The sequence below is a fragment of the Aythya fuligula genome, chromosome 1 (assembly GCF_009819795.1).
Source record: "Aythya fuligula isolate bAytFul2 chromosome 1, bAytFul2.pri, whole genome shotgun sequence".
NCBI lineage: Eukaryota > Metazoa > Chordata > Aves > Anseriformes > Anatidae > Aythya > Aythya fuligula.
This window is the reverse complement of record NC_045559.1, coordinates 111,523,247-111,536,755: the sequence shown is the minus strand read 5'-3', so window position 1 is coordinate 111,536,755 and position 13,509 is coordinate 111,523,247. Positions and strand designations below refer to the sequence as shown.

Below are 13,509 nucleotides of genomic sequence, written 5' to 3'. Positions count from 1 at the left end.
CCTAGCTTGAGACATCCATGTTTTGTGTGTCTCCGTCTGACACAGTTGTCTGGAATCAGCAACTGGGGAGGGAAACAGCTGTTCCTCGGGTGTGATTCACCTGGCTTGGCTGAGATGTCTCCCTTTGCTGCAATGGCTTGCTCTCCAACAATGTCTGTTTTGCCCTGTTGGCAATAAAGGGAGTCTAGACAAGTAGCTCAGAGGTAGACAGCTACTCTGTAGATCTCTCAGGTGGGATGAATCCTCCCCCAAGAGCCAAGCCAACAGCAGGCAACATTACACGTTGTACACAATTAGCGCCCTACTGCTACGTTTGCATTTCCAGGGCATGACATACCTGCCCAAGGCAGGCTGAAAGCAGCTCTTTCTCCTGCCAGCAGCAGGGCAGTGAGATGGGCTGATGGACCTGCCTCTCGGGGAGCATTGTGCCCCACCTGAACCCTACGCTTCGGGTAGACTGCTTTCAGGATGTGAGCTAACTCGGATAAAGTGGATACATCTCCCCCTAAGCAGTTTTTCCAGGTGAACTTTCCCTGCCGGGGTGACATCAGGTAATTCATTTGTGCTCTGACTCAGCCAAGTGCTGAGCTCCGTGCCCTGAGTGCTCTGCTGAGCTGGAGCCTTGCTTTCTGTGTGCATCAGTTCTCCTTCTGCTAAAATGAGGGTTGTAATGATACCCTTCCTTGGGGGGCAGCGTGAGGATCAGGTAATTAATTAGCTGGGAGGCTTTCACATACTAGAGTGGTTCAGGGAAAGCGAGGAGAAGAGCAGCACCAGCACCTAGAGCAGCAGGCAGAATCAAAGAAGAATCGAAGAATCATTTAGGCTGGAAAAGACCTGGGGAGTGGGCAGCTGGGGCAGGACCAGGGGGTCTCTGTTGTCAGGGGGTGTTTGCCATGCAGACAGGTCAGGGATTCCCCTCCAGGCTCAGAGAGTTGAGATTTCTAGGTGTGGGTTTACCGAGATGGCTCAGGGAGCACTCCCAGGAACTGCCGTGCCATACAGCAGGTAGACAAGTGTGTGTGCGTGTGCGTGCATGCACACACGTGTACGTGCACACGTTGTCATCCTGCATGCCTTCCCTCTTCTCCAGCCCACATTGCACGACCTCCAAGGCTGGGCACAACGGGACAAAGGGGGACTTTCGCCCGCTGCCGCCACGGGCGCGCTATCTGTCCCTGATTCCCTTGCTGTTTTGGTTTGTGCCTTCACTGTTTGCCTAAAGATAGAGGAAAACACTGGATCGAGTCTGGCTGCCTGTCTCTTACAGAGGAGCCAAAAGAGTGGAAGGTCAAGGCTGAATTCCTTTATTTCGTTCCTTGCTGATGCGGGGAGGGAGGGAAGAGGAGGACGAGCAAACGGTGGAATGGAGTCTCCCTCTTGAATAAATAGCTGCAGCTCTCCGGGGTGACTCACACCTTGCAAGACAAAGAACAATACATCCTTAATTTGCAAAACTCAGCTTTCCAACTTCTGTGTGTCACTGGCACCGAGAGACTTTGCAGTTTGCCCATAATGCCATCATGTTCTTCAAAGCAGCAGTGACGCCAGCCCAGAAGGAGTGTGCTTACTCAGTAGGAGAGATGGTTTATATTTCATTTGAGCAGCTTATGTACTAACCTGCTAGGACAGCACATATGCTGATTGTGAAATCAGAGTTTTCACAGTTCAGTATTTGGAGCTGTCTGCACTTCCTGATTCCGGCACCAAGTTAGCAATGAACCCTGAGTCCTTTTTTTGGGGGGTCCCTCTCCCCACAATCAATTACTGTTCCTAAAATGCCACTTTGGTGCTTCTTTACTGTCTGTTGTGCGTATGCAGTTGTGCTAGTCCAGGCAGTTCATTAAGGAAGCTTTAAACTTGAAGGAATATTCATTGCTCCTTCTGTCCCCAAAATACACACAGCAGAACAGGTGCTTTCTTCTGCTGCCTTTGGTAGCACTTCCCAGCATGGTAATATCACTGAAGTGCTTCATTTCTTGATGTGGACACAAAGAGAGTGAAGGAAATTCAAACAGATTGTTAGAATGCACTGTTTTTTATTTTATTTTTTTCTCCTCCCTGCCATCAATTTCTAAAGAAAAGCTAGCAAAAATGTTCCCGTGAGATTTCTGTTCTCTCGGTGTCTGATATGCTCAAAGGCTCAGTCTGACAGATTTGCACCATTTTCTTCCTCAAGACCCTTTCTAGTGCAGTATTGAAAAGAAACGAGCTTACTTGCTAATCATGGCCACAGAGAAGACCAGTGGGCGGTAAGTTGCACACAGAAACTGAATACAAAGGGGAGCGAAGAGCAAAACTGGTGCTCTGCACCCAAGCACCTCGTCACACTGCTTTGCATCCCTGGGTTTTCATGGTCTTCTTTACTTGATCCTTCTCAGGAGTTGGCACCTTGCTGTATGTCCATGCCATACCTAGGATACTTTGGGAGTTCCCTGGAAGTTCGTGGCAGCTAGAACCAGCAGCATCAGCAACTGGTTTGGGAAAGATTTCTGCTTGAGGTTAACATTTGTCTCCTTTAGTCTCCAGAGTCTGGTTCCTCCATATGGGGAAATTCTCTCCTCCTCCTATCCTGTGGGAGATTTTTTGGAGGCTCAAATGCCTCTAGATTTTCTCTAGCCTTTGTAATACCCCACAAAACCACAGTAATATTGAACTAAAATGAAAACAAATACAGGTAGGAGGTCTCTGCCAAAGATCTCTCTTCCAGAGAATAGCTGGGGATTTGGGTGGGTTCCCCTCCCCATAACTTAACACATTTCCAGGCACACAACGTATCCGTCACTGTTGTTCTCAACCATAATAAGCCCTGCCACCTGTTAGCAACCCAGAAGGGGCTTTTCAAGGCTGCGGAGAGGAGTGAGCGCTCACCTCCTATAAATTTTCAGTGGAAATTGGAAGGCCTTGAAAAACTTTGCCCAGGGGCACATCAGAGCTCGCACCCACCTCGATGAAACCTCCTGGCTCCCGTGCTGGGAGGTGGCTCTGCGGTGCCACAGCGGTCTCCACAGCCGGGCACACGGAGGGAAACCACCCCGTGGGCTGGAGTGGCTGCTGGTGGAATTTTACTGTTGGCTCTGTAATTTTCCAGCTCCCCATGTTCCAGCGCAGAGAGGTACGAGAATACCAGCCTTGTGCGGCGGCCGCCACAGCCGCTGCCACTGCTGCTGCCGGCGAGGGACTTGTCCTTTGGAAAGTCCCCCCTTTGCTTATGCTACTGACTAATTCTTCCAGCTGCCAGCAGATGACACCTTTTCACGGTGCTGTGTGAGGCTGAGGATTTGCTGGGTCCTGAGGGAGGGAGGGAAATTGAATCGCTTAGGATGCACTGCTTTAGAAAGGGGCTTGGTCGGACTCACGCAGGAGCGTGTGCTGCTCACACCTTCACCTGAAACTTCAGGGAGGAAGGAGAGAAAGCAATTGGGAAGAAGAGGTAGGGAGAGACAGGCAGGTGAAAGATGCTGGAAAAAGGGGGTTGGGGAGGAGGAAAGGACGAGCAGAAGGTTTTAGGCAGGCGGTATCTTTCTGCTGAGCCTAAAGCTGCACGGAGTATTTCTGTGCTCGCAGTCCGTTTCCCCTATTAAGCAACACACCTCTCCGAATGAGCAAGTCCAGTCAGGACCGTTCCTGCCTTGCACTCAAAGGAAGGCAAAGTCACACCATAAAAACTGTTTCCCTTTGGAAAGATTAGCAAATCAGACCGGGGAGGGGAGGCGGACGAATCCCAGACTCGGAAAAGCTGTTCAAAGCAGCTGAGGATCCTGCTCTTCCCTTGTCTGCCTCTGAGCTGACACCGGGAAACTAATCCCAGCTTTCATTCACCCGTCTCCTCTGCCAGTTGCTGCCTTTATAGCGCTTGCCAGGACGGCGGGGCGATTGCAAAGCCCGGTGCTACGCGACTTTCGGGGTTTGTTGCGCACGACTGACAGAAATTTTTGCAACTCGAGAGAAAAGCCTGGCAGCAGCAGCGGCTGTTTCGCAACGCATCTTCAGCTCGCCACGCCGAGGACGGCGGGATCCTCACCGACGCAGCCAGCGGCTGATTAACCGCTCGCTCCTCGGGGCCGGCTTCTTCATCCCCCCTGGCCGGGGGCTGTGCCAAATCCCTGGCAGAAGGCTCCCTGTCCCCGCAGTGATGCTTCCCGAGGCGGAGGGCAGCTGGCAGGGCCGCAAGGGGAAGGCGGCGAGGCGTACCTGCTGCCTCGCAGGCCAGGCCTCTGCCGGCTCCCGCCGCGCGCCATCGCCTCCTGACTCACATCCTGCTGCTCCTCGCAGCGGCTTCCAGGAACACACTGTATCATACTGGGATTTGGCCCCACGGCCCCGCTTGGCTGGGAGGCAGCGGTGTCTGACCTGCAGCCACACGCCGAGAGCCGTCTCCCTCGGCCCCAAAGGCGGAGTGGAAGGTGTGCGGGAGCCAGCCCGGCCCAGCCGCAGCACCGCCGGGCAGGTTGCCCTTTGCGGCTCGCAGGTGCAGCGGGACCTGCTAGCTGGGCTGAAGTGGAAGCATTCAGTTTGTGCGAGGGCTAAAAGGCGTGAGTTTATGCTCGAAACATGCAGCCGCCTTCTCGACAGATTGCTGAGGCTCACTACATCCATCACGCAGCACAGGCGAGGGGATAGGAGCGAACACCTCGACTGCCATCCCACACCACTCCGTCATCCCACAGCCACAACCCCTTTTACACCCCGGGGTGCTGTCCCCCACCTCTACTCCCATCCCACTCTGGGGTCCAGCTGGTGCCGCGCCGCCCTCTGCCGGTGCCTTCATCACCCCTGGCGAGATGCTTCCCCGCACCCCAACGAGCATTATGCAACGTTTGTAGAGCTTAATTGAGGGCTTTATTTTATTTTTTTCCCCCCTCCTTTTTTTTTTTTTTTTTTTTTTTTTTTTTCAAACGAGCCGAGTGCAACCTTCTTCTCGTGGCAATAAAACATGACGAGGCTTGAAAGATGGTTCAGTGCTTTCTGCTTAATAGCTTGTTAGGCATGAGGCTGGAGGCCGAGAGCGAGTGACTAGGCAGCAAGGTGTGAATTATTGCACCATAATTCTCGCCCTGGAGTGGTTTATTGCAATTAATAACTGTTTTCATGTTTTTAAATACATTTTCTCACACCATAAAAAGCAGAAATGGAAAGTACTTGCTAATGGGAGAAATACCGGGGGAATTGGGCACAGCTCACCGACTTCCTTGGGTTCGTGCTATTTTGATCTGCTTTTAAATGATTTTGGAGCTTGGCTTTAACACCATGTGGGCCCAAAGCTCTGTTATTTCCCTTTGTTGGGGTAGCTCTCCCTGCAAACCTCTTCACAGATATTCAGAGCTGGGAAGCAACTCCCATTTATTTTCAGTGCATTTCACCCAGTTCACTTCAGCCACACAGATTCAGTTCCCTGCGGCAGGCTACTAACTTCTGAGAAGTGCATCTCTTTATTGGGATATGGTTTAGTGGGGACTGCTAGCGTTAGGTCAGAGGTTGGACTCGATGATCTTGAGGTCTCTTCCAACCTAGAAATTCTGTGATTCTGTGATTCTGTGATTTTGAAAGCAGAAAACAGAAGAGAGCAATGCATTCGGAAAGGGTTAGTTGTCTTGTGTGTGTGTGTGTGTGAGTAGCCTAATCCTGCGGCAAATTTGAATCTGTTCCAGTTTAATTTAGGGTAAGCTGAAAGCTGAAGGAAAGCAGATATCACAAAAAAATTACAATATTCTTTGAGACCCCTACTCCAGATCCTACTGAAGCTGTTGGAAATGCAGACCTTGCCCTGACCGGGAGCCGAATCTGCCTCTCAGTAGTGAAATGCTGCCATAAAAATGCTACTACAGTGATTGTTTTCTCCACTTGTTATTAAACAACTGCGACGGTGATGCCTGGGGTCAGCCAGCATAACCTGCTTTCATGTGTGTATGCAACATAATATGCTATATTAACATCCCTGAATAGATTGCAACTTAACCAACCCGATGTCAGAAAAAAAAAAAGCTGATCTTTAGTATCTAATAGCAGATACAGGGACTGGGAATACAGGTAACAAGATGTAAAATTGATCGGTAGTTAGACCTTTCACTTAAGAAAGACTTAATGGGATTGTGAGATTAATAATGGGGGGTTCTCTGGCTGGCTGTCACTGTTTCAAATACCCCAGGGGTTGGTAATGATAGCAAATGGATGAGGCGGGTCAGATACGCTGGTAGGCTCTTTCCGGATGTGAGTAGAAGTGTATTTGGTCCATTATCCAGTTTCCAGTTGGGACACAGCATGAGGCTAATTCTAGTCGCACCAGAAGAGAAGAGATTGTATTTCAGTTTTAATCCTGTTGGTGTTTAGTAAAGCGGTGACAAGGCCTTGCTTCCCTTTCTGCTACTGCTGCTGCTGCTGCAGCGTGTCCTGCATCTTCTTCCCCTTGTCTGTGCTTATTGCACCGGGGGCTGTTTTATGGAGCAGGATGGAGTTTTATGGAGTTTATCCTGCGGACGCTGGGCAAGGAATGAGACAAGCCCATAGCCCCTGTCCTGAAGAGCCAGCGATGTAAGGAACAAGAGAAAAGTGGCAGACAGCTGCCCCGCCAGGCAATGGAAGTCGGTGACAGGAGAAAATAGACAGCATGATCTCTCCTTCCAGTCTGAAAAACAAGGATGGGCGGCAGCACTGCCTTCGCAGCCGTACAGGTCCCTCTGGAGGCAGTGACTTTTCCCCTCTTCCCTTTGGTGCTAGGAGCTGAGGACCTGAGAGCAAGTGATAAGACATTTCCAGTCAAAGGCGCTCAGCTGCAAAATAAACAAGAACAAATACTGGGGACGTGGCCAACTTTAGGATGTGCTCCACAAACCTCCTCGTTCGAAACTAAAACTTCCCTGCAACCACAAAACAAGGAAAACGGGAGCAACGTGGAGTTTCCTCCCTCCTGAAAAGGCAGAGAAGCAGAGAGGCCGTGGCCCCAGCTGGAACCTCCTTCTGCAGTGGCAGCATTGGACAAAGCCCTTGAGAGAGCGGTGGTGGAGAGGAGCCTCTGGCTCCCGTGGCGTCAGCCTTGGCGGGACACTCCAAGGACTCCCCGGGCTGGAAGACAAAACTATGGAGCCTCCAGCCTGGGCCTGGGCGCCTCCAGTGCACATATCTCATCCCCAGCTGAACTGCTGAACTGGGATCAGTGGGACTGGGTGCTGAAATAAGGCAGGCGCGATTTAATTAACCCCATTTGGGAACCGAAGCACGCAGTGTCGTAGCATTACAAAGCTTACTCTGCCGAAGGTTTGTGGTATTTATCCTAATGCCTCCCCTGGAGACTGAATTCCCTTGTCTGTTTCCCCATCGTCTTTAATAAACACCGGCCATACATTAACAGCGAGATGATGTTACAGCTCAGAACGCGGCAGGCTTTGTGCCTACATCTTTTTGTTTGTTGCTGCTAAAGCCCATTTAATCCAATTGGATGTTGCTTTTAAAACATGAGTCAACTGCATTTATTTTTGAGGAAGTCTGCCTAAAAAAAAAAAAAAAAAAAATTAAATATTGATAATATCTGATTTTGAATATGTTACTCAGCAGAAAAATCTTTAGGAGACTTAAGTTTACTCTGCAAATGCCTTCACTAGTTATTTTTGAAAGGCTCGGAGTTTTGTATAAATCGTCCTTTCTAAACAGATGAAACAAACAAAATGTAAAACTCATCTCCATAAAGCACAACAAAATAATAATTTCCAGATGGGCTTTCTGATGGAAGATCAAAGTCCTTCGTCTCAGACTTGGGAAATTTCCCTTCCATGCTGGTATCAGTTTTATCTGAATGCAGTCCATCCAACATTTGCTTCTTTCAAAAAGGCAATTAGCTAGATGAAGCTGCAGGAGACTGCTCTTAGTGCTGAAGAAAATGGAAAAAGATTTTGCTAAAAACAGTAAACAATGTTGTGGGCAGGGAAGGGGGGTGGATTCATTCTCACTTTGAGTTATACAAAAACTAGACATTTCTATACACTCAAAAATGCCAGTTTTGTATGCAAATATTAAATAAGCAAAATAGAGTTGTTGCTACATTGGTGCGACTGGTTTGGACAAACTCCCTGCTATGCATCTTTGATTTCAAACGTCTTGGGGCTAGAAAATAATAGGCCAGTGTTTTTCCCTATTTAACTAAATGTTTTACGCATCCATGTGGTTTGGGATTTTGCTTCCAAGCACCAGAAACTTCTCCTAAAAGTCTGTACTTGCAGAGCTTCATTGATTTCAGCTTAGCACTTCCACAGTTTGTGCCAGGGTTTCTGTTCCCCAAGTTCAGCCACTGCTAGTAGATGCACCCCTCCCTCTGAATTGTATTTCTGTATTTTATGCATAGTGCATGTGAAATAGATGTGCAAAATACCTCTCTGCTTCATTCAGGCTGGGATTTTCAAAAGATGGAGGAAGACAAAATCCCCAGTCCTAGCCATCCAACTGGGAATCTGCCTTCTGGAGGAGATTAGTCTCACTCCCCTTCTCTGTCTCTCCGTCTCTCCCACACAGACGCATTTTTATCTTGTTTTTCTCTTTCTACGTACACCCTTGCACAGAAGCACTCACAGTTCGGTATTTTTGTCTTCGTGGTGCCATGCAAGACATGCTTTTTTGGCAAAAAGGGCTGTGAACACACAGCCTGAAATACTGATGCATCCCAGAAATGAGTAGTCTTTCACCTCGGAAAGCTTAATCTCAGCTTTCCCTGACGGGTTTTCACTGCCTACCGACAATGGGAAAAGGCAAAAAGCTTCACAAGAAAAAAAAAAAAAAAAACAACCACTCAAAACTCCCAAATGCAGAAATAGTGTTTTAGAAAGCACTTCATCTGTAGGGGGATTATGGGACTGAAACGTAATTACATTGGTATTTAAGTTTCCACGTCCACCACGCCGTTGGTTTCGCATACTGGACTGCGAAGCATTACCATTCCAAACAGCCGATAGGTCTCTTTCTCATTGCAGACACGAGGCAAGTGCAGCCGTCTCCGCCGTGGTCCTACGACCAGTCCTACCAGTACCTGGGCTCCATCGCCACCCCCTCGGTGCACCCCGCCACGCCGATATCACCCGGCAGGGCCAGCGGCATGACGTCCCTCACCGCAGAGCTTTCCAGCCGCCTCTCCGGTAAGCACTCGAAAGTCAGTGCCCCCAGACCAGGTCCTGCTGAAGACCCTGGCTGATGCCCAAGCAAAACGGGTGACGCGTCCTCGTCTGCTGCCACAGCTTCTCCCCAGTGCCAGTGAAGCTTGTGCTGGGCCCTCTGTAGCGAGCCTTCCCAAATGGTTTGCTAGGATTTGTGCAAAGAGCGAGGGAGTATGGTTTGGGGCCCAGCATATCGTTGCTGAAAGAGAAAAGAACAGGAGAAAGTAGCACTTTGAAGATGTCTGGAACTATTAAAATCATTTAGATAGCCGGGGAGCTGTCGTATCTGCCAAGAAATGAATGCCACAGATACTCCAGTCCTGTTTCCTCCCCTAACTCTAAATTCAGACCAGAGCACAGCAGATTATGGGTGGACACGCTGCGTGCAGGATAGTATTTTTTGACATCTTAAGTGTTGCGCTGTACTGTCTTGTTACATCTTTCTCAAATTGTACTGCCGAGCTTTACAAGCCAACATAAAAATACAGCGTGGAAGTGAAAGCTACCCCCGTGGCTTGCAGCATACTCAGCTGACCATATGCTGACTCTTACCCCACATATTGAACCAATATGTGTGTGTTCAATAACAGGAATTTTCCTTAAATGAATGAGAGCCATATCATCCAAATTTGCACATGGCTTTTTCAAAAATATCTTATTTGGCTGCACATATTGCTCTCATTTGAATAATCAGGGCTTCTTCTAAGATCAGAGGGAATCACTTAAATGTGCTCCAGCCTGTCCTGTTGTTGTCATTACAGAACCTGCTTTAGAAGAGTCAAAGGGATGATGCCCAGCAAAAGTAAACTATTTGTTAGTGCTGGGTGCTAATTACATCACAGAGCTACCCAAAAAAAGCAGGAACCCTTTCTTGGGGGGAAAAAAAAAAAATTAAAAAAAATCTTGTTTAAAAAAAAAAACAAGTCCATAAATATCCACATTTTTCATTGAAGTACTTATTTTTTATTTTATTTTATTTTTTTCATGAAAAGACTTCTTTTTAATTTTCCCCCAGCTCTTTCTCTACATGGAGGCTCATCTCTACAAAACCTGTTTTTTTATAATGCTTCTGAAATATTACCTGTACATTAAATGTCATTCAGTACTTCCAGTAATATATTTCAATACTTTCTCCCCAACCCCAGTACTGTCACACACACGTGCTGCCTATTTAAATTACTCATGGTCAAAACAGACAGCAAGTCTGAGGGATTATAGGTCCTACCATCTAAAGATATGGTGCCTCAAAAGGAAAAAGAAGGCTATGGGACATACTTGAAACACCTTGACATTAAGTTTTGTTATTCTGCTGTTTGCCAACCTGGGCAGAAGAAACCCTCATCTGACAAGCGATGTGTCTAGGCAGTTTCAAGAAGTTTGATTTCTTTCTCAGGAATGAGGTGTGGAAGCACCATTTAAAGTCTGGCAGGTTGTCAGATGTCACCTTCAGCCTTAGCTATCCTTAACCTCCTGCCATTCCACACCATAGCGTATCTTGCTGTGTTAAATCTAAATGTGCTTGGGTCTGGGGGAAGGAAGTATCTTCAGGGGTCCCACTGATCTTCCAGAAAAAAAAATAAATACAGAAGGCAAACCCAAAAAGGAAGCATCCAGCATGCGTCAAAGCTTTTCTAAGAAATTTGTAGAAATTCATCAGCGTGTTGGCTGCGCGGCTGACGAGCTTTCAGAGCTTGGCGCTGGAGTGTGTCTGCTCTAGCTTTAGAACCAGTCAGAGCCAAGAGCTTTGTTTTCTCTCTGCTTCTTCTCATGAGTATTTCCTTCAGCGCATGGCTCCTGCCGACTCCACGCCTTGTCTGACAGGAGAAGTTGTCTTCTGGAAAGATTTTTTTTCTTAATTATTATTGTTATTTTAATCACGCACTGCTGCCAACTCTAGGGACTGACACCTTCCATTAATCTGAGTCATGATGAAGATCCTTTCTAAAGAGGCTGTTACCTGCTCTTCTTGTTTAATCCTTGCACACCAGGAAAGGAGATGGTGGGACTGGGCATCCTTTCACTGATGTCAGACAAAGCGGAGCACAATTTGACCAACCTATAAAACCTCCGCTTAGCAGGATGAGAAAGGTTTCTAGTACAAATGAAAGGGGAAAAAAAAAAAAAAGTCCAACTCCCAAAGATATAATTCTGCTTTAAAAAGGCATTGCTTTTTTATATCCTCATTAGAGCCAAGATTTTCAGAAGTTAGTAACAACTGTGTAGACGTCATATGAAGACCCAGATTCAAAGACCTTAAATGAACCTGATTTTTCTTGATTTTGGTAGTGTCGAGAGTCAATGTGGAGCTATGCTCCTAAGTGCTAACAGCTGGGCTAAGACTGTGTGTGTAGACCTTGCCTGTGTATGTTCGTGTACCCGAAGGACAATGTGTGCTCCAGGGAGCTTCCTGTTTGAGTCAGCAAATAAAACAGGGAGCAAGGAGAAACTATGCAGAAGCCGGACGATTTGTATTTAGGTCCCATCAGTGTCCCTGGTGACTCAAGTGATTCTGAGCAAGGCTGAGATCTGCATCCCCATCCCACACCCAGCCGCTGAGGATGAGGACACTGGAGGTGTAAACAATTGTATGTGCTGTAAGGTCTTTAGGAGCAAGCACATACACATACAAAACGAGGTGAGAGCTTGGCACTCCTCTTTAATTGCTGCTTTACTGAAATTAATCCAAAACATCCAGACCTGCAAGCACTACAGTGACTGTGTCAGAGACGAGGTGAGGGACAGCTCTGTTCTCTCCCCAGCAGCACTGCTTTGGCTAGCTGTAGAACAGGGTTCGGATGTTGATTATTGCCTTGAAAAGGTGAACCTCTGCTCCGCCAGCTTAACAGCTCTCTGCCTTCCTTCCCTGCACTCCAGGTGCTTCCGACCTGACGGCATTCAGTGACCCCAGGGTGGGGATCGACCGCTCCTTCTCCGCGCTCCCTTCCATTTCCGACCCTCGGATGCACTACCCGGGAGCGTTCACCTACACGCCGACGCCCGTCAGTTCGGGGATAGGGATCGGTATGTCTGCCATGTCCACGGCCACGAGATACCACACCTATCTCCCGCCTCCGTACCCCGGCTCCTCTCAGGCCCAAGGCAGCCCGTTCCAGACCAGCTCGCCCTCGTACCACCTCTACTACGGAACCTCGGCCGGGTCCTATCAGTTCTCCATGATCTCGGGGGGAGACCGGTCCCCCCCGCGCATCCACCCTCCTTGCACCAATGCTTCCACGGGATCGACACTCCTCAACCCCAACCTTCCCAACCAAAGCGATGTGGTTGAGGCAGAAGGGAGCCACAGCAACTCCCCGACTAACATGGGCACCACGGCAAGGCTAGAGGAAGCGGTGTGGCGACCGTACTGAATGCATTTTCTGTAGTCACGGGGCCAGGACTGACGTGCTTTCGATTTACCGATGCCTGTAGGTATCCCATAAACACCTGTCTTGCTTGTGGGCCCTGCCATGTTCATACATCACTTCCAGAAGCAAACTCTCCAGAAGTCAGCGCTCCCAGGAGTGGTGGTGTGCGTTGGCCAGCCAGCTGTGGGGCTGGTGAAGCAGCAGCACGCCAACAAGGTACCCTCTCGGGGGGCTGAGCTTCTGGAAAGGAGGACGTGCAGGTTGGTGGCCTGTAGGTAGTGAGGGTGGGTAGGAAGATACCCAGTTTGTTTCCAGGCCTGTGGCTTCCAAACGTGCCTGGGCTTGAAGGTCTCCACAGCCCTAAAGAGTTTCAGTTCACTTCTATTTTTAAGACTTAAGACCTAAAAGAATCTTAGTGAGTTTACTGCATCTTACGGACATATTAACTATAAGGAAGTATAGGAAGATTCCCAGAGGGAAACTGTGAACGCTTCTGTTTTAGCAATGCTGTGAATGAGAGGTTTTATATGTTGGACTTCATCCTTTCTTTTTTTTTTTTTTTTAACCATGTTGTATATTCCAAAGAATATGGATTTTTTTTTTTATTGCTGTTTTTTTGTTTTGTTTTGGGTTCTTTTGTTGGTTTTGTTTTATTTTTTTTTGGATGCAACTCATCCTGCTTTGCATCTAATTTGTTTTATTTCTCTTGGCACCTTATAAATTGCAAAAAAAAAGATTTTACTTTTTTTTGTTGTTTTAATCATGCTTGCTTCTTTCTTGCTTTGTCAACTGAAAGAATCAGCCCTTTTTCAATAAGTTAATTTAACTTTTTTCTCTTGGACTTTTTTTTTTTTAATACGACGGCTACAGCCTTGGGTCATTTTCAACTACTGTACTATTTGATGAGTTCATTGATATTTATGCTTGATATTTAGACTTTTCTTATTTGTTGATACTATTATTATTTAAATATGCCTATATAAAAAAAAAAAAAATCAGCAATTGCC

The 13,509-nt window shown here is 47.7% G+C and overlaps 1 protein-coding gene across 2 annotated transcripts in view; it reads left to right on the top strand.

Annotated features, from left to right (window-relative positions):
* The window catches only part of RUNX1 (RUNX family transcription factor 1), a 67,182-nt gene extending 54,126 nt beyond the window's left edge, over window positions 1–13,056 (top strand). For both annotated transcript variants that reach the window (XM_032197997.1, XM_032197988.1), the window contains 2 exons: window positions 8,958–9,119; window positions 12,012–13,056. In XM_032197997.1, the coding sequence (XP_032053888.1) occupies window positions 8,958–9,119; window positions 12,012–12,505 (656 nt within the window). In that variant the 3' untranslated portion in view covers window positions 12,506–13,056. The remainder of the gene's footprint in view (window positions 1–8,957; window positions 9,120–12,011) is intronic.
* The last annotated feature ends 453 nt before the right edge of the window (window positions 13,057–13,509 follow it).